General features: G+C 35.7%; 1 protein-coding gene across 2 annotated transcripts in view; it reads left to right on the top strand.

Annotated features, from left to right (window-relative positions):
* The window catches only part of TLK1 (tousled like kinase 1), a 164,695-nt gene that overhangs the window by 86,955 nt on the left and 52,079 nt on the right, over positions 1-25,661 (top strand). For both annotated transcript variants that reach the window (XM_060106245.1, XM_060106244.1), the window contains 8 exons: positions 7,991-8,066; positions 11,084-11,130; positions 12,609-12,704; positions 14,444-14,533; positions 15,567-15,659; positions 20,010-20,120; positions 20,235-20,371; positions 23,550-23,738. In XM_060106245.1, the coding sequence (XP_059962228.1) occupies positions 15,579-15,659; positions 20,010-20,120; positions 20,235-20,371; positions 23,550-23,738 (518 nt within the window). In that variant the 5' untranslated portion in view covers positions 7,991-8,066; positions 11,084-11,130; positions 12,609-12,704; positions 14,444-14,533; positions 15,567-15,578. The remainder of the gene's footprint in view (positions 1-7,990; positions 8,067-11,083; positions 11,131-12,608; positions 12,705-14,443; positions 14,534-15,566; positions 15,660-20,009; positions 20,121-20,234; positions 20,372-23,549; positions 23,739-25,661) is intronic.

Genomic DNA, 25,661 nt, shown 5'->3' with positions numbered 1-25,661 from the left:
TCTTAAAGGATTTTGGGGCATTCTCATACAGTTTTTTTTTAAAATAATATTTATTGATTAACAGATATTTATTGAGTATATATGGTATACTGCTATAAAGTGAATGGTGGTTTTTTATTTATTTTATTTTTGGCTGCGTTGGGTCTTTGTTGCTGTGCGCGGGCTTTTCTCTAGTTGCGGTTAGCAGGGGCTACTCTTCCTTGTGGTGCACGGGCTTCTCACTGCGGTGGCTTCTCTTGTTGCGGAGCACGGGCTCTAGACGCACGGGCTTCTGTAGTTGCAGCACGCGGGCTCTAGAGCGCAGGCTCAGTAGTTGTGGCGCATGGGCTTAGTTGCTCTGTGGCATGTGGGATCTTCCTGGACCAGGGCTCCAACCCGTGTCCCCTGTAGTGGCAGGCGGATTCTTAACCACTGTGCCACCAGGGAAGCCCCTTATACAGTTTTAGTGTGAGTAAAGATTTAATATCACCTTTGATAGCAGTACGCGGGCCTCTCACTGCTGTGGCCTCTCCCGTTGTGGAGCAGAGGCTCCGGACGCGCAGGCTCAGCGGCCATGGTTCATGGGCCCAGCCGCTCCGCGGCATGTGGGATCTTCCTGGACCGGGGCACGAACCTGTATCCCCTGCATTGGCAGACGAACTCTCAACCACTGAGCCACCAGGGAAGCCCTGGAAATATCTTTAAATTTTTAAATGTGCATGTTCTCTGGCACAGCATTTACACTTAAAAGTGTCTATTCCAAAGACATAATTGTATAAGAATCTAGGGATTCATGTTCAGCTAGTGTCTACAGGGATACTATACAGGTTATGTTACTTCATCATGCGTGTCACAGTGGGAGAAAAGCTGTGTAATCACATTCTCAATTTTACTATTACAGGTTCTATTCAGAATGCCAACAATTCCAGACTAAGTTGTCTTGACAAAATTTGCTTCCCCCCACCCACCACAGCATTTGCTCTCTATAGCTGTTTTATTCTAATTATATGATTTGAAAACTGCTTGTCGGATCATATGAACAGAGGAGGAAGTCCAGCTTTATTCTAATTTTATGGTTTATACTATTTAACAGATAAAGCCTTAAGTCAAAGGGGAAGCCAGAGAAGGGAAAATGCAAAGAAATAGTTATGCTATGTAAACAATAAGAAAATGGCAAACAAAACTGCGCTTTATCAATATCGAAGATTTAGTATGCTCCTTTAAGCATATGTGAGCGTAAATTAAAATTGGTCCAGGTTACAGTAAGGAACCTAATAAGTACAACTGTGAAGATGGCGAGTAAGGTAGTTTTTAAAATTTGAAAATAAGATTAAGTATTATATTTCTTTTAGTTATTGATGTGGTTATGGATGCTGTATGTTTGTGGAGGGAGTAAAAATCCTTCAGGCTTTTAAAAATGTTGTGAGTTGGCACACTTTTAGCTACCGGTAAGGCAGCGTGCATTTTAGTTGAGGGTTACCTAATTTCGTCTCTTTGGCTCTCTACCATCTTTGATATTACGTATTATTAAATGATAAAGGCAATACAGGAGAAAATAGGCTACACTCAAAATTGCTGATATGTTGATTGGGTTTACTTTGAACAGCAAAGAAATGCTTTTATTTGGTGACAGGATCCCAAAATGTTGCGTACACGAACTTTTTATGCTTTTTATATTGAAATCAGCAAAATAATAGATCTTTTAGGTGTCAAAAGATTCAAGCAAACATTTACAGATAATAATTGGTATTAAAGTTTGACTCTTGGGCAGAGAAAGACTGAATTTCAGGTCATGCCAGCTCAAAATCATCCTGGAATTAGGATATACATATTTTATGATACGTTTTATCTAAATGTAAATTGGATACAAAGCAGCAAGGAAGTTTTCACTACAGAATTTCAGTTTTCTTATAGTGCATTATTCTAACCTAATTTTTATAGCAAAATGTTGGAAGAAATAGTATCTTGTATCTTTGATACTCTTGACTAGAACATCTATTTTACATTGATTATTTTTATAAGGCTCCAGATTTCCCTTTTTAGTTCAGTGCTGTTGTTTTATGTGCCATTAAAATAACAAAGATTTCTCCCACATTTTAAGTTTTGCCTAGAAATGTGAACAAAACATGGTTATTACCAGCTGCAGGCAAAAAGGTTTATGTGCCATTTGTTCAAAGTATAGTGACCTTGAATTTGAGACCTGAGTAACTATATGAATCATTGAAATAGCCAATGAGTATTATTTTTCAAACCAGTCTTTAGCTAAATGAGTCAATCAGAAAAAAATTCATTCTGACCAGTTTGAAGATTGAATATTTTGTTACAGATATTATTTAATATTCGTGTAACTTTTCTTTCTACTTTAAAGTAGTTTCTCCTTGAACAGAAAGAAATTAAATGTATCGGTGTCTCTTGACTGCAGTAATTTTGTTACAGGTGATGCTATCTCACTTTTCTGTTTGTTCTGTTCAGTTGGGGCTGATGGGCTCTACCTAAGGTAGAGGTGAAGAATAAATTTTAATATCCACTCCTCTGTTGTTGATGTTATAATATCTTTTCACATACTGTTACAATTTTCTATAATGCATTTATGCCAGTAATTTAAAGTATCTCTAGTTGGCGGCTTGTAGAGGTGGTTATCTGTTTTCATGGAACAATCCATATTGCTTTCTCTCCCTCATTCTGTGACAGCATTAAGGTTCTTATTTCCTTATATTTGGTCTTATTTACATTGATGAAAGGCAGATTTATTTTTATTGTAAGATAAAGCAACAGGCCACATGATTAGATATGAAAACCTTGTTTAATAATCACTGACTTAAATTCCAAATGAAATTGGAACATTAGGTATATTACTATCACCTCTTGAGTCCTTTAGATTTGTCTTTTTTTTTTTTTTTTTTTTTTTGCTGTACGCGGCCCTCTCACTGTTGTGGCCTCTCCTGTTGCAGAGCACAGGCTCCGGACGCGCAGGCTCAGCGGCCATGGCTCACGGGCCCAGCCGCTCCGCGGCACGTGGGATCTTCCTGGACCGGGGCACGAACCCGTGTCCCCTGCATCTGCAGGCGGGCTCTTAACCACTGCGCCACCAGGGAAGCCCTGTCTTTGTTTTTTGAACTTCCTTCCAACTCTGGAAAACGCTATATAAATTCACACTAATATCTTGGAACATTTAAATATCAGAGTAATCATTCAGGTTTTGGTATGATTACAAAGTAGCTTTTATAAAGCTGAATTGATTTAAAGAATACCAATTTCTTCTTCCATCATTTTCTCCTAACCACTGTTCCACTGTATGTCGGAATTCTTTAACTTTTTATAATACTGTAGTCTTTCCCTCTTTACTTTAAAGCCAAGTCATATTATTTTGCCTTCCATAATAATCCTTCCCTATTGTGGTCAATTATAGTGCAATAATTGAGAAAAAACAGAGGAAAGAGTGACAGCATTAGTGAGAGCAGTAACAAGCTTGAAAATGTTGTATATAAAATGCTCAATATGTCCAAGTTTTACACTTTACAGAAATACAATAGTGGCCTGGTTGATGTCCCTTAGATTTTCTAGGAAATCGATTGGTCAGGATCAGTGGTTTTTCAAACATTTTTGAAGCCATCGAGCTCTTTCTTTGAAGAAATCTGATATAGAATCTCAATATTAAAATAAGACATGCTGTGTTCCCAGGGATAGGGTAGAGGTGGGGTAGGATGTGTCTCTGGTGGCTAGAGCCTTAGCTCAGCCACCTGCTCCTTCCTTCCCTTTAGTAACTTTGGAGACATAACCTTCTCTCCCCTAAGGTGTCTCTGGAGTACAATTTGAAAGTCGCAGATAGTATTCTGAACTTTTTCTTCTCAGTGATGAGCCATTTTCGAGGTTAAATATTTGATGAGTTTCTGCCTACCCTAAATCCTCAAGCTTTTAAATCCCCAAATAAGTCCATACACAAAGGATGTCTTAGGAGAATTGGCAGCATTAGGCTTCATTGAGAGTTTTTGTTTTGTTTAATATAGATGTTGCTCAGATTATTTAAATTCAAAACCAAAAAAACTGTTTAAAGTACATTTGTCTTAGGGTTAGTGATGTAATACTTGGGGCCTAGCCTATAAGTTCTGTGGCTTATTGTTGAGATCAGAGTTGAAATATTGCTTATTTTGCAAACCCTACAAGTTATTTGTAAACTATTAGGGCAGAAGCTGCTAATTATTTAACAAGTGACACGTGATTGAAGTTTTGAAACATAAAAGTGCACAGATTATTTGGAGTAATAGAAGGATAGCCATTCAGATAAGAATAGCTTACTGATATAGACTATACACTGTTCTAGATGCTATACTACTTATGTTTCTGGTATGTTTCTCATTTAATCCCCACAATCCTTTTAGACCATATTATCACCTTTTAAATTGATGAGAAAATTGAGTCTTGGATTAAGTAACATACTGAAAGTTATAGTAAACAGTGGGCCCAGAGTTGGATTCTTAGTCTGTGTTTTTTCAGAGACTCATGGTACTTTCTTCTGAGGAAATTATGGTCCATTGAGGCTGATTCTTCGTCTGTGTTTTTTCAGAGACTCATGGTACTTTCTTCTGAGGAAATTATGGTCCATTGAGGCTGACAGAACAGCCCTAAAATAATCTATGAGATGAGAATGAAGTCAAAGGTCAGCACGAGGTAGTCATACTAGGATGTGGGTGTAAAAAGATTAAAGTTCATGGGAAGGCAAAATGGTGTGTTTATAATGCCTACATTTACTTTATAGGCAAATCAGGTATATCTAGGTTTCCCTTTCTCATCTTTTGCTTTGTTCAACTTTTCAGTTTTTTATTAGGTATTTCCAACTTCTTACTCGCATTAGTGTTAGATTACAGTCTTAAAATTAATTTAGTCCTGTCATCCTTTTTTTCCTTCATCTTCCTTTTTCTCTTCATCTTCCTTCCTCAAATTCTTGTCTGGTTTAAAAGAGGGAAGCCTGTTGCCTTTTTTTCTTCACTATAATCATGCATTTGGGGGGTTTGTTAGTTTGTTCTAAACAAAATGACATTTCCCCCAAAAGACTTGTCTTACTTCCCCATTCCAGAAAATTTAAAATTTAGGGAAATTTTGCCTTGGAGAAAAAGTTTTTACTAAGTTATCGTATATGTCTTAAAAAAATGAAAATAAAAAAGACCTTAAATATCTTGAAGTCTATATCCAGTAAAGTATTTAATGAACATTATCCCAGATAAGTTTGAGAATTGCCACATATACTGTATCTTTGCATCCCATCCCCCTTTTGGAGATAGCCAGTGAATGCTAGTATTCTAATGGTTCTTAGAAGCTTTGTGCTAAATAAATCTAACTTTATTCACCCCCAGTTGAACCACCCTACTATACCTTCCGTTTTAAAATGTAGCCTCTCAATCTATCCCTGATCCAGTGTTCCTTGGAATATACTTTAGAAAATGGTATGGAACCATTTACAACATTATATATTCTTTAGTTTTCTAGATAGAAAATGTTGTTTCCAATATAGCTTTCAGAATTTTATTATTCTGTTTGGTTTTTTGTTTTGCTTATTCAAAGAAGCTAGTCAGGATTTAAGATGGAAATCCAAAAGGATTGTGCCATGCTTAAAAATTAGTATACCATTAAAACTGTTCTGAAAAACCATATTTCCTTGACCTTAAATTATATTTTTATATAGATTAATTTGGGAAGGATATGAATAAATTATTATTTGGGAGTTCTCCTTTGTTTTATTTTTTTTAATTTTTTTTAAAAACGTTATTTATTTTTGGTTGCGTTGGGTCTTTGTTGCTGCTCATGGGCTTTCTCTAGTTGCAGCAAGTGGGGGCTACTCCTCATTGCGGTGTCCGGGCTTCTCATTTCAGTGGTCTTCTCTTGTTGTGGAGCACAGGCTCTAGGTGCGCAGCCTCGGTAGTTGGTGGCATGCGGGCTCTAGGGCACGCGGGCTTCAGTAGTTGTGGCTTGCGAGCTCTAGAGCACAGGCTCAGTAGTTGTGCACGGGCTTAGTTGCTCCACAGCATGTGGGGTCTTCACGGACCAGGGACCGAACCCGTGTCCCCTGCATTGGCAGGTGGATTCCTAACCAGTGCACCACCAGGGAAGTCCCCTCCTTTGTTTTAAGATAGATTATAGGATTCTTTATAAGACTGTTAACTTAGAATTTTTAATTTGGTGATACTTTTATTCCAAGGAGAATAACAGATTGGTTACCACTTAAGTCTGAGTTTGGTAATTTTGAGTATGAAACTAAACTAATGAACTGTTTACCTTAAATTGCTGATATGTCAGTCTGTCTCCTGAGTAGATTGCTAGTTAGAGTGGATTTCTTTAAGATCTCTGGTTTACGATGCGAAAACATATAGGCAGTTTATTGGGCATAATGAATTTTATTTATGAACTTAATGAAAATTTGAAGTATTTTTGTATGGTTGATTCATTCAGTTACTTCTTGATGTAGGATATATAATCATGACACATAGAAGGGGAAAAAAGCATTTAGGCCTTGGAAATACACAGAATTGAATTTGATTTGAATCCTGGTTACCTTGAGTAAGTTATTTAATATTTGTTATTTATCATGCTAGGTATGGAGGTGGGAGGAGGAGGTGGGGAGAAAGTATAACTTCTGTCTTTAAAGAATTCAGAGATTAGTAACATTCACTTAAACCTCTCTGAATCTGTTATCTTGTTGGCAGAATGTCAGTGAAAGAACTTAAAATGCCCCAGATAATACTTTGGGGAACCACAGATGCTCAGTATGCGTTAGGTTGTATATTGTCATTCATACTATTTAATCACAGAACTACTTACAAGAGACATCAAAATACGGATTAAGTCCCTTCCTTGTTGGAGGACTACGTTGCCTTTAGAGATTTATTTTAAGTTGCCTTGATGTTTCATTCATTCAGATATCCTTTGTTCTGGCACTAGACATACTTGCCAAGCTTCTAGAATTTGAGGGCCCTGTGCCATTGCCTTGTGCACATTTGGTTTTAATTTTTCACTAAGCACAGCATTCTGTCAGACTGCACAAAAATTACTTGTTGTTTTAGCCTGATGGAAACACTTCCTATCAGTTAAAAGAGCAAACCTGTAATTTAAGAACAAGCCATCACGTAGGACAGGGCTCTGCAAACTTTTTGTTGTAAAGGGCCAGGTATTTAGGCTTTATGGGTCATGCAGTTTCTGTTACAGTTACTCAACTCTGCTGCTGTAATGTGAAAGGAACTACAGACAGTACATAAATGAATGAGTGTGACTGTGTTCCAATAGAACCAAATTTATGGACACTGAAATTTGAATTTCTTATAATTTTCATATCACGAAATATTCTTGTTTGGTTTTTATATTTTTCAAACATTTAAAAATATAAAATTTATGCTTAGATTATGGGCCCTGCAAAAACAGGTGGCCAGCCAGATTTGGCCATCTGGCTATAGTTTGCAGACACCTGATTTAGGATATAATCTATGAATTTGCTTTGATTGTTGTTGGATAATAATTTTTAGGCATTTAGGTGAATGGTTCTTTTTAGTAGGGATTGTATATATTAAGGTTGTGTTCTGCTCTTTTTTTCTAGCCCAAGTTTATTTTACTTCTATAGAATATATATGAATAGTAGAAAACTAACGGGAAAAACATACAGTGTTTTGTTGTTATTTTGTGGGGGTTTTTTTCTTTTTTTTTTTTTGCCCTATCCAGTTAAGAATTTGAAGGGCATCTTTTAAAGGCTGATTACTCTCAGATTTCTGATCCACCTCAAGTCAAATTCTGTAAATGTAAATTTCAGGTAATGTGTACCAGGTCTCCTACACTTCAAATTTTAAAAATGTACACAATAGGAAATTTTATCTTTTAAATAAATTGTATGTCAGTAATTACATGTTTACATTGCATGAACGCTGTTGAGCAAAATTTTTTACCTCGAAAATAAAAATGACATTTATAGTGATTGTAATTTTGTCTGTTAAAACTATAATTTAAAGTTCTGTTAACTTGCTTTCTGTAGACACCAGAGAAGAAACAATCGGAATCATCCAGAGGAAGAAAGAGAAAAGCAGAAAATCAGAATGAAAGTAGTCAGGGTAAGTGAAGCAAAATCTTCCTTCAGAGCCGAAGAGGCATTTACAATTAATTATTCTGGTTTTTAATCAATTAATAATTTTTTTAAAGTAGTGTGTTTTTGTGATTTCTATAGATACCATGTAATTTCTGCATTAATAGTTTAGGAATGTACTTTGTGTAAGAAATAATAATTACATGAAATTGGAATCTTTTTGTACCACAGGTAGTTTGTTTATGGTTACTGTTTTTAGGTTTTTGACATTTCCCTTATTTTTTTAATTTGAGAATTAGAAAGAAAAGTGTCATGTCCAAACCTGACAAGCATTGCCTTTATCACCTTTCTGTTTTCTCTCTTTATATGAATTATGGTATTGAAATGGCTTCTCGTTTTTGAATAAGAACTTTACATCTTACTTTGAGACAAGTACCCAAACTTACTCATCCCTTTTATTAAAAAAAAAAGACTATATAAAAATGATTGAAGTACTTCATTAAAGCACCATCTTTTTCTTTCCATACCTGTTCTTCATCCTTTCTTTCATACTTACATTTTGTATTATGAACTATAAGAAAATTACTTTCATTAGACTACACAACTTCTTACAATAGACAAGATAGTATTGTCATTTAATTTGACTTCTCAAAAGTAAATACAATAAATTGGGCTCTTAAATCATATGTAATGATGATTTTATACATATATTACATGTTTTGGAGCCACAAAATCTAGAGCCATGAACCCATGGCTTACTAGTGTTTACATGTGGCACTGGCATCAAGAAATATATTTGCAGCAGCTCTCTTTGTGGAAGGAGGGAGTTGAGTCACTCTAGCACCTTTCTCTAAGTTTGTGGTACTTTGTATTTCAGTCTGCCCTGAGGTCTTTTTTGATCTTAGTGTAGTTTCCCCAGGTTGTGGTTAGTGGGCTTGGATTTATTTAGTTATATTAGTTATGATAGATTTAACTTCAGATTTTAAAACTCACTTTTAAAAGCAGGTCCCAGAATAGCCTGGGACTTCTGGGTTGGTTGATCCAACCTGTGTCTTTAAGAAGCCACATCTTTTTCTTTGTGGTCTGCCATCCACAGAATTGTCTGCTTTTCTCTTATGGTTTTAGGACTGTGGCCAGTTTTAATTGCATTTCCTCATTTCATCTTCCACACTTGTATTTGCTTTAGGGAGAGGCTGGTTTTCTGTGTGTTTTTCTTTTTTCCCTGTTTTTTTGATGTAGGCTTCTTTAAGTCCGTAGCAAACCTCTCCTGTTATCTTCTTGGCCAGAATAGGGTAATGTGTCCATTCCAAAACCAGTTATGTCCAAGAGAGGTATTATTGCCCTTAAAATCAGGCCCATGTCGGGACTTCCCTGGGGGTGCAGTGGTTAAGACTCCATGCTCCCAATGCAGGGGGCCCGGGTTCGATCCCTGGTCAAGGAACTAAGTCCCACGTGCATGCCACAGCAAAAGTTTGCATGCCACAACTAAGGAGTCCGCCTGCTGTGACTAAGACCCAGCGCAACCAAATAAATAAATAAATATTAAAAAAAAAATCAGGCCCATCTCTGAAAATGAAAGTGGGGTAAAGTTCCATTTCGAAGTACAGGTTGTGTGGAGAAGGCATGATACCTGAACAAAATTGCGTTTCTAATCCAAAGGAAGGAAGAGGAACTAGGAACGGAGGCCAGATAGTAGTCAGCCTCCCCTGAAGTTACATGTACTATGTAGGGGAGGGAATGGTAACAGAATAAAACTTGGATTCAATTAGGGAAAAGAAATTGGGGAAATAGTTTCTGGGTAGGCAACCAAAAAATGTCTCTGTCTTCATTAAAAAATAGCACCTCTTCAGAATCTGCAGGAAAGTTGTTACAGGCAGCAGGGAAGTTCTTTGGTATAAAACTTTTATAGTGCTCCCTGACCTCTGAATAAATCTGTACAAAACTAGTGTTCAAAATTTCTAGGTAGTATTTATAGTCCTGATTACTTATTAGTTTAAAAAAAATTTCCCCCTACCTTGTTCCAAGAAGGAATTTGAGGTTGTTGAACTTTTAAATGTATCGTTTGTTTATCTCAGTAATACCTGGCACATAGTAACCACTCAAGAAATATTTGTTGAATAAAATAAGTGAATGAATGTATATAAGTCAGTATTGAATTGATAAATGTATATGTTTATATTATCCAAAGCTTTTGACTCCATACTATCATTAGTTTTTCTTTTGTAGCTTGAAGAAATTATTCAGTATAATTCCAGTGAAGGATGGATGCCTCCCATGCAAAACGCCATAATTCTTAGCAACTTCTTACTTCAAGATTTATAAAACTAATGAAAAGTCCATTTTGTTTCTTTGTTATTTGTCATGTGTCGTTTTTTTTTTTTTAAAGTCCATTTTAGAGCAAAACTTTTAATTAAAGAACTGTGATCTGTAATAATTTGAATCACTATCAATATGGTCATATAAGGACAGTATTTAAAATCTAGTTTATTTTTTAAAAAATCCTATTAATTTGGAAATACTTTTTAGAAAACCAAGACATTTTACAAAATAGCATTCATATTAAAGCATGTTATTGTCAGTTTGTTATGGTTTGTGTTGACCAAGATTTTTTATCATTATTTGCAGGTATGAATTGGTTTGTCAATTATACAGCTGCCACTTGTCTTTTTTTTAATTAATTGACATGTTTTTATGAAATTATTAGCCATTAAGCAATCTGAATAGCATAGTTTTAAAAGCAGAGATCTTTTAATATGATTTATTTATTTGATTCTCCCATAATCAGGACTTTTAAAAATTGACATGTATCTATTGAAATATCATTTGATTTTTGGAATTCTGAAGTCGACATCTGACCCTCTGAGGGCTCTTAATATTCTTTTGATGCCCATCACTACCCAACTAAAATATATTCTTTTTATTAAATAGATTATTTTTGTGTGTATTAGGGAAATTAAGTTTGGCACATTCTCTTTCTGATATAGTATGTGGTAGATAGTCATGACTGACTTTAAATCTATAAAATTTTTTACTTCTGTATTTTAGGAAAAAGTATTGGGGGACGTGGCCACAAAATTAGCGACTATTTTGAAGTAAGTTCATTGAGAAATATCTTTGGTTCTTAGTATGATTTTGCTGTGGGCTGAAATAATTTGTTTGAAGCACAAAGTCAACTTTTGATTATCTACTTAATTAGAGCAGAACTTCAGTACTATGTGATGTCCTGACTTCCTAGGAATATTAAACTTTACTTTTACTTTGGTATGGCACATCATAATTTTGAAAGTACTTTGTCCTGTATTTGCTTATATCCAGGAGATAGTCAAAGCAGGTGTTATTAGTATTCCTATTTTACAGATAAGGAAACTGAGAGCCAGAGATATAAAGTAGCTTACGTAAAGGCAGATTCTAAATGGAAGAGCAAAGAGTAGCTTTAAGTCTCCCAGCCTCTAGAATTCTTTCTGCTGTCAGTACCACAGCAACAGTTGAGCCCTGTGGATGGAGATTAAATAATGATAGAGATGTGAATCTAAGAGTCCCTGAAAATAATAAACAGTGGTAAATTTAAATTCTTACTTAGTCTGGAATGTTTCCTTTCTTCTACACAGAAACACTCCTGCCTACCAGTTTTCATTATGAAATATTAATGTGATTATTAAAACAAACATGATCTACTCAGTTGAAAAATATTTATATTTCCTTGAGAGAGAGCAGAATTTGGTGATTAGGAGAAGGGCTGTGTTTAAAATATGTATATGTTTTTTATCCTCCATTGTTTCTCTTTCTTGAGTTTACAGTGTCTAAGCTAAAACTGTTGCAGACTGTAAGATACACCTAATGCTCTTTAGTTGATGTCAGTCCCTTAGTGTTAATATCATTAAAAATCTTTGCCAAAGGTAGGATCAAATAAACAAATCTCAAGCGTCTTGGATGCCTACTGTGTGCTGAGTGTTACGCTAGGCACTATAGGTAAGAAATTTAGACAAAGCTCCTAGGTTGCAGGAAGTGTTTAATGAACACACTAGGAAGTCCCCATCTCTGCTGTTCATACCTATACACTGAGATGAAGCCATTAGCAGCAAATTGTTTTCTCCTTCCATTCTTGGTTCAGAAGCATGAGACTTGAGAAAGCTATGGAACAGATTAGGTTGGCTTCTCTTCATATGCAGTTAAGTCATGCACTATAATGCATGTTATGCATATAAGAAAGGATTGATTTTTATTAGACTTTGTGCTGTTAAAAAGAAGGGACTTAGTTTGTATAGTTCTTTTATAGTGCTATGAACATTTGGATACTTAATAGATCTTGGGACTGACAGCTCTGTTTTAAGATAGTTGATTATGTTCACTAACATCTACATGTAAACATGTTAAAGTTTCTTGGGATTAGGAAACTGTGCTAAAATTTGAAGGAAAAATAAGACTTGTTCTTTGCTTTGGGGGAATTTGTCTTTGAGTCTGCCACAAAAATAATAATAAGATATATTTAAATTAATTCATAGTGCCATAACTAAAATAATATTTGTCTAAACATGTGTTAATAAATAGTGATGTTTCCTTTTTCCCTCAGTACCAAGGTGGAAATGGCTCAAGTCCAGTAAGAGGCATACCTCCTGCAATCCGTTCTCCTCAGAATTCACATTCACATTCCACTCCTTCCTCATCTGTAAGTTTTTATGTATGTAGTCTTTGTGTCTCCGAGTTTATGTGTACTGAATGAATAACTTTTATAATTTGTCTTTATTGAGACCTTTTACATATATTAGCATTTATCTTTTAAAAAATCATTCTGTGAGATGAGTTGAATTCTTTTTAATGACTTGATGCTATTAGAACTTTATTTCTGAACATAAGATTCGTAAGTTAAAGATTTCCTGAATTAATTATAAGACATGTTCTTCGATTTGGGGGAATTTGTTCCCCAAAGAAGTAATGTTTCTATAAAAGAATGATGGGACCAGGAATTCCCTGGCTGTCCAGTGGTTAGGACTTGGCACTTTCACTGCCGGGGCCCAGGTTCGATCCCTGGTCAGGGATCTTAACAATTAAATTTCTTAACCACTAAAATGGTAGCATAATTAATTCCTTTCTGGGAATCCTGAAATAAAGAGTAGGCAGCCATCAGCCTCGGATAATGTAGTTTGGCATAGGAGAAGGATCTTGGACCTGAAAATTATCTTATAACTTTTTGGTTTGTTTCTGACATTTTTAAGACCTAGTTCTTTTATATGCATTTTTCTACATATTGGATTTTATTCTACTTTTTTTACTTTCATTATGTGAAAGTTCATTGTCTAACCAGAAAAACAATGTTGGCTTTCAGTAATTTAAAGATGAATTAAAATTTTTTAAAAATCAGAGTATCTCTTATTTATTCAAGTACTCTGTTTTTACTTCCAGTGTCCCTTTCTAGTTCTGTCTGTAGACATATACTTCTTAATGTCTTACTCATTTTGTACCTTGAGGCACATCATATTGCCATATACTAAGTAAAGCATAAGATTCAACAATAACTTTGAATTGTAGTGATAGCATTGGTACATGATGTAATCTTTTGCTTTCAGTGAATGTATTTTAAAACTAGTGACTAGGTAAACCATGAAACTTATCAGTAAATTGATATTACACTACATATGGGCATGCATTATTGTACCTACTACTAAAAGAGTTGTGTATTAAGGTCTTTACAGTTTTACTTTTTGAACCATTATAATCTGTTTAATATTTTTGTTTTAAAATAATGTATTTGGCCTTGTTTTAGTTAACAGATTGAAAGCATTAAATTTGCTTTTATGGCACCAGATTGTTAAGTTCCTTGAGGGCAGGACATATATGGCTGGTTGTCTCTTTTATTGGGCTTTATAAGAGGGAGGTACTTAATGAATGCTTACTGAATAAATGGTGATTAAAAATTTTTTAAGTTCAATTATGTTTTTTTTTAATTCTTTTTACTTTTTTAAAAATAAATTTATTTATTTATTTTTGGCTGCGTTAGGTCTTCGTTGCTGTGCGTGGGCTTTCTCTAGTTGCGGTGAGCAGGGGCTACTCTTTGTTGTAGTGCACAGGCTTCTCATTGTGGTGGCTTCTCTTGTTGCGGAGCACAAGCTCTAGGTGCGCGGGCTTCAGTAGCTGTGGCACGTGGGCTCAGTAGTTGTGGCTTGCAGGCTTAGTAGTTGTGGCGCACAGGCTTAGTTGCTCTGCAGCATGTGGGATCTTCCCGGACCAGGGCTCGAACCCGTGTCCCCTGCATTGGCAGGAAGATTCTTAACCACTGTGCCACCAGGGAAGTCCCCAATTATGTTTTGAATTATTATCCTGATAAAAACTTAAGAAATGTTTAGTTGTTGCTAAGCAAAAGCCTATTTCTTTTCTTACTAATGTAAAATTTTCAATATTTTTTTTAAGGTTCGACCGAATAGCCCTTCTCCTACTGCATTAGTTTTTGGGGACCACCCTATTGTACAACCAAAGCAGTTATCCTTTAAAATTACTCAGGTAAATGGTAATTAAAATTTCTTTGTATGACTTCTGAGAAGCTGGTGACCAACTTTGTACACACAATTAAGATGTCTTCTCTTTGTTTTAGACATGGTCATAAAGTAAAATTCTGTAGCAAGAAAGCTAATTACTAAACAAACAAAAATAAACAGTTTGTAGGGGGTGAGAAATTGAAACACCCAATTTACTATCAGCTTGTCCCTTGTTACACACTGGTTAAATATATATTTTAAGCAAATTAAATAAACAGAACAACCATAACATGTCAATTCTGTTTACTGATTCTTTTTGAACTTAACATCCAAGTACATATAATCGATATCTTCATGAAAGTGTTATATTTGTTATAAGTGGACATTAAAGCAGTTTGTTCCATGTGTCTGTATTTTTGTATATTCATATATGCTACACACTTAAAAATCATTTGAAAATTAATCAGATATCTTTTACAGTTATTTAGTTTTATGAATTTTGAGTACTAAGGTTTTCATTTTAATTTCACACATGTGACAGTTTTTGGATGACTGAGATTAAGGATTGAAAAAGTAGATCTTCTTGCTTGCCACCTTAGTTGTGCAGTTTATTGCCATTATACTTCTTCTTTCTGGTCATGTCCAAACTGTTTTGCGTGCATCAAAACTTCTTTCTTTGGATGATCTTTAGGTCAGGATTTATAAGTACATTGCTTTCAGTCAGCAAACAGCTTGTGAAAGTTTTTGCCATGTTCAAAAGTCAGCTAGAGTTGATAGCTCAGAGCAGTGGTTATATTGAATTTTAATGAAGAACATATCAATATTCTAAAAATTTAAATAATTAACCTTTAAATTTTTTCCTTTTAAGTTTATAGCACTTATGCTTCTGAAGATATTAAAACTTAAAACTGCAGTAAGACTTTTTGTGATACTCTTTACATACACACACAAACTCTAATACTTTCTTTGCTCTTTAGAATCAGAATAAAATCTAATTTTATGTCTGCATGCAGTGATATATATATAATGGAGTAATAAAATAGCTTTCTTTCATTTAGACTGACCTTACAATGCTGAAGTTAGCAGCATTAGAAAGTAATAAAAACCAGGACCTGGAAAAAAAGGAAGGTCGTATAGATGACTTGCTCAGGGTAAGTAAGAAGTCATGGAGGGGGAGAAATTTGAGTAAATTATTTGGCAGTAGTAAAACTGGTGAGAAAATACTTACATTGTAAAAAAACTCTATTACTGGAAAAAAAATAAGCCTTTTCTTTTAGTGTAAGTACATAATTGAAAGTATCAACTAGTAAACGATAAAAACTATTTTATTAGCTCTTAAATGTGAATTGAGAAACAGTTGGAGAAATAGAAGTTTATAAAATTTATTTTTACTTGATCAACCATCCTAAGACAGATATCCATTTCATGGTAGTTTGTTTTTTTTTTTTTTTTTTGGCGGTATACGGGCCTCTCACTGTTGTGGCCTCTCCTGTTGCGGAGCACAGGCTCCGGACGTGTAGGCTCAGTGGCCATGGCTCACAGGCCTAGCCGCTCCGCGGCATGTGGGATCTTCCTGGACCGGGGCATGAACCCCTGTCCCCTGCATTAGTAGGCGGACTCTCAGCCACTGCGCCACCAGGGAAGCCCCCATGGTAGTTTTAAAGTTAATTGATTTTCTTATAAACCTGACTGCCATTTGACACTATACTAGAGGAAGTAACTACTGCAATTTTGTGAGATTTTTAATGGAAACTTTATAAAAAGACACATCAGAAAGTATGCCTAATAGTTGAGTAAGGGGTAAAGCAGTGGTTCTCACCCCTAGCTGCTCATTAGAATCACTGGATGGAAAGTGTGGAAGGCACTTTATAAAAAGTACTGATGCTTAAACTCTACCCTGAGGGTTTCTGATTAAATTGATATGACATAGGGCTTGGGCATTGGTAGTTTTAATGGCTAATTTAGCCAACACTGAGAACCATTGGTATAGAAACTCAATGAAACCATCATCCGTGATCATATAATTACTGATACCTTTGGAACATCCAGTGTGCCTTTCCTGGTCCCATCCCATTCACTCTCTCACATCCCTTTACCATTAACCACTATTCTAAATTTTGTATTTATTTATTTATTATGCCTTTATGTTTCTTTATAGTTTATTACATATATCTTATACATTCTTAACAACATATTATTTCACTTTATTTTTGAACTTTATATAAATTACAAAATTACACTGTTTGTACCATTTTGCCCTGCTTGTTTTCACTAAACATTATATGTGGGATTGTCATATAATAGTTTGTTCATTTCACTGCTATATAGTAAGGCATTATATGAATATATTATAATTTATCTTTTCTGCTCTTGGTAGACATTTTATTTCTACTTTTTGCTAGTTTGAACAGTTCTGCTAAGAATGTTCTTGTACATATCTCTGTGGCACATGTGGAAGAATTTCTCTATGGTATATGCTTAGGAGAGACATGGCCAGAGTATAGGGCATGCATATCTTAAACTCTACTTTATAATAGCAAATTTTCCCCAAGGTTGTTGGATCAGTTTCCATTCCACCAACAATGAGCAAGAAATAATCTTATTGCTTATTATCCTTGCCAAAGTTCATTATAATCATATTTAATTTGGGGGTTCAATTTAATGAGTGTAACAAGGTATTTGTTATTATGCATTCACTTTATTTTTTGAGCATCTTTAAAAATATTTATTAACTATTTGTATTTCTTCCGTGAAGTAAATGATCATTTTTTTTTGCTCATTTTTCTTAATGGGTTCCTGTTGTTTTTTAAATTGATATCAGTTTTTTGTTGCCCATATATGTTGATTTTTCTCCCAGTGTGTGATTTATCTTATTTCTTTGTACTGTCTTTTGATGATTAGATCATTTAAAATTTATATGATTAAATTATCTTTTTATTTATAGTTTGTACCAAATTGTTATCAAAAGTATACCAAAATAATTTGTTGTTTTTATCCCTAATATCATAAAGATGTTCTTCTATATTTTCTTTTAAAAGTTTTATAGTCTGCTTTTTCAGTACAAGTTGTAAATCTCACTGGGATTTATTTTTGGGTATAGTGTGAAGTAAGGCTTCATTTTAATTTCTTTCTGTGTAGAGAACCAGTTGTCCAGACCACGGAATTAAAAGTCCACTTTTTACTGCCAGCCCCATCATGCAGTCTCATTTTCATATACAAGTGGATCTATTTCTGTGTTCTGTGTTAAGTTCCATATTCTATTTGTGTATTCCTATACTGGTACCACAGCATCTTTTTATCATTTAGCAATTGTCTTCGGCTCTTAGTAACAGAGAACATAAACAACAGTACTTTAAATAATATACAGTATTATTTTTTGAGAGTAGAACAGAAAGGGGGGCTCCAAGTCAGAGCATGAGGGCACAGAGTCTCCTGCCCACTGAGTCACCTGCCCAAAACCAAATCCAGTTGGGGATGGAGGTGGGCCCTTTCATAGCAGGCCCAGGAGGAAATGGCGCTGGGATAACCCATGGAACACAGTGCCCCTCACTAACACACCCAAGACAGGCTTTCCTTTTCTCAGCATGCTGCTCACCTCTGTGAGGAGAAGGGTGGAGGCCTTTCCCTGGGGTCTTTCCCTGGCCCCTGGGCTAGTGAGGGAGGCTGGGTGGGGCACTGCAATTGCAGCTGCTACTGCCACACTGACCATTCATCCCAGATGTGACTGAGGAGGGCCTGGAGCCTGTTCATCTGTCCAGACAGCGATGTCTACATGTGTGTGGTTGGGCTGTTATCCCCCTGGACAAAGCATAAGGGGCCACAGGCCTTTGAATGGAAGGTAGTAGGTTTTGTGGAAATGCCATTTCACTGGCTGTGCTTTATTTCCGGCCAGGCAGAGCCTTGCTATCAAGCAGAAACAGCTGAGCTGCTCAGGCCGTAGGTGTCTGGACAGGTTTCTATAAACAGCAGTACTTTAAATGAGACACAATATTATTTTTTGAGAGAAGAGCAGAAGGGGGCAGCCCAGGTGTGATGGCTTCACAGTGTCATATAGGATCTTGGCTCCTTCAGTTTTTCTGCTCTTTCACCCTTAGTACATGGCCTTCATCTTGAAGATCATATCAAGGTACAAAATATTTATTAGAGTCACAGTTATGATATCTGTGTTCTTAAGCAGAAAACAGGAAGAGGAAGGAAATAAAAATGCAGCAATTCTGTGTGCAGCCTTCTTGGGTATTCCACTGAACAAATTCTGCTTACATTTCACTGACCATCGTTAGCTGCAAGGGAAGCTGGGAAATACAGTCTTTTAGCTAGACATATATCAATCCAGAATAAAATGTTGGTTTTCCATTACTACGGAAGAAGGAGAGATTTGGGTGATTATAATTACTCTAGGTTTATATTAAATCTTGATGTGTGGTTGAACAAGTACCATCTCCTTTTTGGCTATTTTTGGCCCTTTGCTGTCTTAGAGAAGTGTTAGAGTCAGTTTTTCAGTTTCACACAAACAATTTGTTGGGGTTCTGTTTGAATTGCACCTAATGATAAGGGTCTAATGCTAAATTCCATTTATGTTCCTCTGAAAGTATCTTTATTTTACCCTTTTCCTTGGAAAACAATTTTATTAGATACATACTTTTAGGTTGGCAGCAGTATTTTCTCCCAGCATTTTTGATGTATTATGCCGCTGTCTTTTGGCTTCCACCATGATTGGCCTAGACATATGGTTTTCAAAGAATGATCCCCAGACCAGAAGCATCAACATTACTAGGGAACTTATTAGAAATAAACTTTTAGAGCCTACTCTAGAGCTACTAATTCAGAAACCGGGAATGGGTTCCAGTAATCTGTGTTCCAACAAGCTCTCCAGGTTGTTCCCTGGTGACTGACTGTACTAGACTAATCAGACTCATCTTCTGAGTTTAGAGAGAACACCCTTGCCTGAGCGTATGGCTGCCTGCAAAGTTAACAAAATTTGTATTCATATGGCCAAGAAAGATGGTGAGAATAGTTAGCTATTGGATGGGCATCTGCAGTGTCTTCCACAAGTTTAATGGAGAAAAAAGTTTTATTAGTTACAAAAGATGGAAGAGAACTCACATTCATTTTTAAGTGTTAGCTGCTTTGTATTACTATATTTCAGTTATTTTTAATTAAATGAGATAGAATGGTGTTGCTCTGTTTTAGAAATAAGAAAACTGAGCTAGGGTTCAGATAACTTGTTTGACTTAGCCCAGATTATATATCCTAGAGTGTGGATTTGAACCCATGGAGTATGGATACAAATTCCATGTACTTTTCCACTACACAATTAAGCAGCATATAACAGTATTATAATTCCCATGGTAAGTAGATGTTTTAACAAATTTTTTAGTATCATATTCAAATACTTAATCTTATTAATCCCTTTATGAAATTTGTTCAAAATGTATAAATATTCTTAAATGTCTCATATACACAAATTGTAGACCTTTTTTCATCATCTGCTTATGTTGTAGGCTAATTGTGATCTCAGACGGCAGATAGATGAACAACAGAAATTACTTGAAAAATACAAAGAACGATTAAATAAGTGCATATCAATGAGCAAGAAACTACTTATCGAAAAGGTAAGTTAAAAGTTCAATAAATTTTCCCTCTCCTTTCACTAGCCCCTTTTACCTTGTATGCTTTTAAAATTTAAATTAATAAAATTGAATGATGATTTTTCCTCCTTTTTTTAGAGTACACAAGAAAAACTGTCAAGCAGAGAGAAGAGTATGCAAGATAGATTACGCCTTGGGCATTTCACGACCGTTAGACATGGTGCTTCATTTACTGAACAATGGACAGATGGTTTTGCATTTCAGAATCTTGTAAAGTTAGTCACTCTTACATTTTAAAAAATTTAGTATTCCTTTGGGTTTTCATTACTTTCAAAGATTATAGATTTGGAATTATGTTCTATATCTACTCCTTACTACTCTTTGAAATCAGAATTTAATACATTTGAAAGGAACATAGAACAGGCATTACAATTTTAGCTTTAGCAGACTTCTTGATTAGTTAGCCTTCATCTGTACAGTATGATGTATTATTCTAAATATGACTTTTCCAGAACATAAACTGATCTAGCTTTTTATAGGTTAGTTGGGAGAGAAATTGTTATAAGTTTTAACTTTCATTGGAAGATTTATATCTGTATATCTTGGGATTTTTCTGCTTAGTTCTCCCCCCTGCCCCATTCCCCAGTCCTGTTACTTCAGCACTTGCCTGCTGTCTATTCCTATGGAAAAGACACAAACATTTTCTCTGCAGCCTCAGACATAATAACTCATAAGTCAGTTGAACTGAGCATGTGGCTTTAGCACTTCTGAGGTAAACTTTAAAATGGAGAAATCGTTGTTGCCATGTTTTCTTGAGTTCAGATGGTGGTAGCTAAGGGTAGGTTGACTGTTTATGTGTTGAGCTGGGATCTATGCTCCTCCTTTTGTTTTTTTGGGTTTTTTTTAGCTGGAAAACTTTTAAAAGCCTTTAAAGCAAGAGTGGTGCCAGCATCTAAATCAGCTTTCCCAGAGTCCAGTTAAATGGAAAATGGAGGCAAAGCTTTATTTCACATAATATCACTTAAACACTGCTGTTTCAAACACTGGTTCCCAGGACTTAAGCACAGAATGGTCTTCTCTCTATCTCCAGAATGGTCTTCTCTCTGTCTCAGTTGATTTATCCAGCTTCTGTTCAACACAACTGTGCTGGGTGTGAGGTATACTATAATGAAGGACAGTGTCTTTATGATGGTAGGAAGTTTGGGTTTTAATTCTGTGGATAATAGGGAGCTCGTACAGTGTTATGTGGGGTGTGTGGGGTCAGATTTGAGTTTTAGAAAGGGAGCTGGTGGTGATGTGGGAATAATATTGGAAAGAACATAGATTGTTGACAGTTCAGATGGTGAAGCATCCAAATGAAAGGTGATAAGGCTTGAGCTAAAATATTAACAGTAGAAATGGAGAGTAGGAAATACAGTTGAGATAGAACTTAAAATTTTCGAGTGTTTTTCTGAGCTACTAAACCCAGGTCTACAGTTGTCCTGGTAATGAATAAAAGAGAAGTTTATATAATAGATCCTTAAATATAAACTAATAATATGAATTTAAAATATAAGCTCTGCCGGTTGTTAAAATTTCTCCATTGAGCTGTCAAAAAAAAGAGTAAAATTGGAGCTTCTGGGTTGGTGAACATATAGAGATTTGGGGAGGATATCAGGCTCAGAGAGAGCATGGAAACTCCATGTCTTTTCTCCATACCTTGCCCTATGCATCTCTTCCATCTGGCTATTTCTGAGTTGTATCCTTTTATAATAAAGCAGTAATCTAGTTTTTAAAAAATTACTTGCATTCCTTATTACTAATAAACATTTACTGAGGGCCTACTGTATGTTGTTACATATACATATTTTATATCAAGCAGTTGATATTTATCAGTGTATATCAAGCTATATATCTGTGATATAACCCAAAGTAGTTGGAGGATGAGAAGAGAAATAAATAAAAATCAGTAATATTATTATTATTATTTTTTTTGTGGTACGCGGGCCTCTCACTGTTGTGGCCTCTCCTGTTGCGGAGCACAGGCTCCGGATGCACAGGCTCAGCGGCCATGGCTCACGGGCCCAGCCGCTCTGCGGCATGTGGGATCTTCCCGAACTGGGGCACGAACCTGTGTCCCCTGCATCGGCAGGCGGACTCTCCACCACTGCACCACCAGGGAAGCCCAGTAATATTATATTAATAATCTCTAAAATGTAGGTCATTACTGAATAATCAGGGATTAGATATATATCCATTCCAGTAATTCTTTTCTTTCATTATTTCAGTAGGTTATTGCTGTTTATTTTCATTAATAACATCTTGATTATACCCGAAACCAGCTTTAAAATTAATTTTTAAATAAATTGAAAGTATTTATAACCACTTCAAGGAGAAAACTGGATTAAAGTCTTATTCTAACTTTGCTATTCTTGAGATTTTTCTCCACCGTTTTACTCTTTTACCTAGATGATTCTTGATTCTTTCCCTCCTACCATGTTCTGCTACTACCTGGCTAGAACCATAGGACAAGGAAATTTATGTAAAACCAATTCTTCGTCAGCATAGTAGAAGTTCTTTAGTTCTGGTTTGAATAGGGGCGGGGGAGCAAGGAATTGAAATGCTTGACTTGTTCTAAATCTGAGTGTCACCACCATCTAGCGTCTTAAATTTTTTCCTAGTGTGGTGAGGTGACCTAAGAGGGAACATAATTATATTAGAACAAGCTTAAGGTGTTGTATGATGGGATGGTTTTAAAAAGCTTCAGTTGGAAGCAGTAATATTTTTACTTACATTAATTGCCCATTTTTCAAAGCCATGTAAATTTTTCTTGCTATTTTCTCCTTAAAGTGTTAAAATTCTTTCCTTCTTCCTAAATTTCTGAGGTCAATTTTTGTTTCATTCCCAAAATTTGACAGATACATTTAGAAAATGACACTCTACTAAATTCACATTTCTCTTTTGTAAGTTTTTCTTTAAACAGTAAGTAATGAGATGCATGTATAAAACCTACTCTTTAACTTTGTTAGTTCTTTTTTTTTTAATAGCTCATTTATTTTATTCAACAAATATTTATTGAATGCCTAGCATGTGCCAGTCACTGTGCTGGGCACTAAGGGTATAAAATAGTTGTGGTCTCTATTCTCATGGAGTGATTTAGTCTAACCAGACACATTCTGATCAGGCGTCTGTAGGAATATTTGTTAGAAAGGAGGAGGTGGGGAGCTACAAGGTACTATGAAATTATATGTGGCAGCACATCTTCTAGTTCAGGGGGTTTAGGGAAGACCTTATTCAGAAATGAATGTTTCAGATGAGACGTGGACAATGAGAAGGTGTTGGTTCACAAGGGTGGAACCATAAGGTTACAAATTTATATTATATGATTTTTCATGTTTTAACTAATGTATTTTCATGTTTTAACTGTGAAAAGTAATGGAAGGTTAATTTTCTTTTACATTTATTTTTATGCAGGCAACAAGAATGGGTGAATCAGCAAAGGGAAGATATTGAAAGGCAAAGGAAACTTCTAGCCAAACGCAAACCTCCCACAGCTAATAATTCTCAGGCACCCTCTACCAATTCTGAACCAAAACAAAGGAAAAACAAAGCAGTCAATGGAGCAGAAAATGATCCTTTTGTTAGACCAAATTTACCACAACTGTAAGCCTGCATTTTTAATTTTCTTTTTTTTAAGTTGTTGCCAGTGAGCATGAATGTTAGTAATGGATGTTATTTTTAAGTAAGTAGTAAAAATCATTATGGCCAGGAAGGAAGGCAGTATTGAAAAAACTTACTTCTAAAATAATAATAAGCTGCTAAATCTGAATTCTACCTAAGTGGAGATTTACTAATCCTCTTTTAAAATGAAGACTTAGGTAGCTAAGAAGAGGCTGGAGTCCACTTTTTCTTCCATGTCTGAATGATAGAGTCAGTTATCAGTATTAATTATTCCAATTCAACATTCCTATTAGTGTTCCTTTTTCTGAGAGAATGTTAAGTAATCTCAACCTATGAAAGCAGCTCATTCAGAGGTTTTAGGTATTGTTTTCCCCCTTTCTGCTTCTCTTTGTTTGCTAGGTTTTCTGCTTTAATGATGAATTACTTTTTATAATTCAAAAGTCAAAGACATTTAAAAAAAATTGTTATGTGCTTATCATAGGAAATTCAGAAAATATGAAATAACATAATGAAACAGTACAGACCTTGACCCCGTCCCACAGAGAACACCATTGTTAGAATTTCAGTGTATAGATGCAATCTAATTTATATAATTTTTCTGTTCTATAAGACCTTATACAAGTTTATGTGAGTAGAAAACACATATACATACCCTCCGTTTTATATTTAATATGTTTCTCCTTTGTTGGGAAATAATGTTTCATCTATGCTTTGAAGCCCATCCCCTGCTACATCAGGGACCTCTTCTATTGATACCTCCTTTATTTTACATCTTCAGCCTTTTGCTCTCTACTGGTTCCTTCCTTTTAGAAAACAAAACAAAACAAAAAAATTCTCCCTCAATTTAAATCCCTCCAGTCTCCATATTCTGTCATCTTTATAACTAGGTTTCCTGAAAGACTTGCCTGTGCTTGCAGTCTCTTCTGCCTCACTTTCCAAATCGCTCATTTCTTAACTGAAATTGTTCTTTTAAAGATTATCTCCTTGATGCTAAATACCATAGACATTTGAGTCTTTAACTTGGCAGCATTGGATATTGTTGACTTTTTCCCAAAAGGCTCTTTCTTGCCTTAGTTTTTGAAATAACCTGTTCTCCTAGTTTTCATTTTAACTTATCTGGCTACATCTTCTCAGTCTCTTCTTCGGACATCATTTACCTTACCAATTTGTAAAATGTAGGATTTTAAGAATCTGTCCTAGGCCATCTTCTTACTCTGTGTATTCTCCTTGCATGTTAGCTACTCCTAGGGTTTCACTTAGCATGTATATCCTGCTGACCTCCAAACTTCTGTCTCCAGCCCACTTTTCTCTCTTGAGTATCATCAGATGTTTGTATCTCAATCTTGAATGTCATATCCTTGCTTAGCTGATATTGGTACTTAAATGCCTCACGAGAGAGAGCCTTTAGTGCAGCCTGTTCAAAACTGTATTTATGGGGCTTCCCTGGTGGCGCAGTGGTTGAGAGTCCGCCTGCCGATGCAGGGAACACGGGTTCGTGCCCCGGTCTGGGAAGAAGATCCCACATGCCGCAGAGCGGCTGGGCCCGTGAGCCATGGCCGCTGAGCCTGCGCGTCCGGAGCCTGTGCTCCGCAACGGGAGAGGCCACAACAGTGAGAGGCCCACATGCTGCAAAAAAAGCAAAAAACAAAAAAAACTGTATTTACTCAACACACAAAATAAAAACGAACGAAATACGAACCTGCAGCCTGCAAAAAGGAGACCCCAAACACAGTAACATAAGCAAAATGAGAAGACAGAAAAACAGACAGCAGGAGAAGGAGCAAGATAAAAACCCACCAGACCTAACAAATGAAGAGGTAATAGGCAGTCTACCTGAAAAAGAATTCAGAATAATGATGGTAAAGATGATCCAAGATTCTATTTCCCAGATCCAAAATCTTGGAA

The sequence above is a fragment of the Mesoplodon densirostris genome, chromosome 8 (genome assembly GCF_025265405.1).
Source record: "Mesoplodon densirostris isolate mMesDen1 chromosome 8, mMesDen1 primary haplotype, whole genome shotgun sequence".
Lineage (NCBI taxonomy): Eukaryota > Metazoa > Chordata > Mammalia > Artiodactyla > Ziphiidae > Mesoplodon > Mesoplodon densirostris.
Note: the sequence above shows the minus strand (reverse complement) of the source record. Positions and strands in the feature narration are given on the sequence as shown.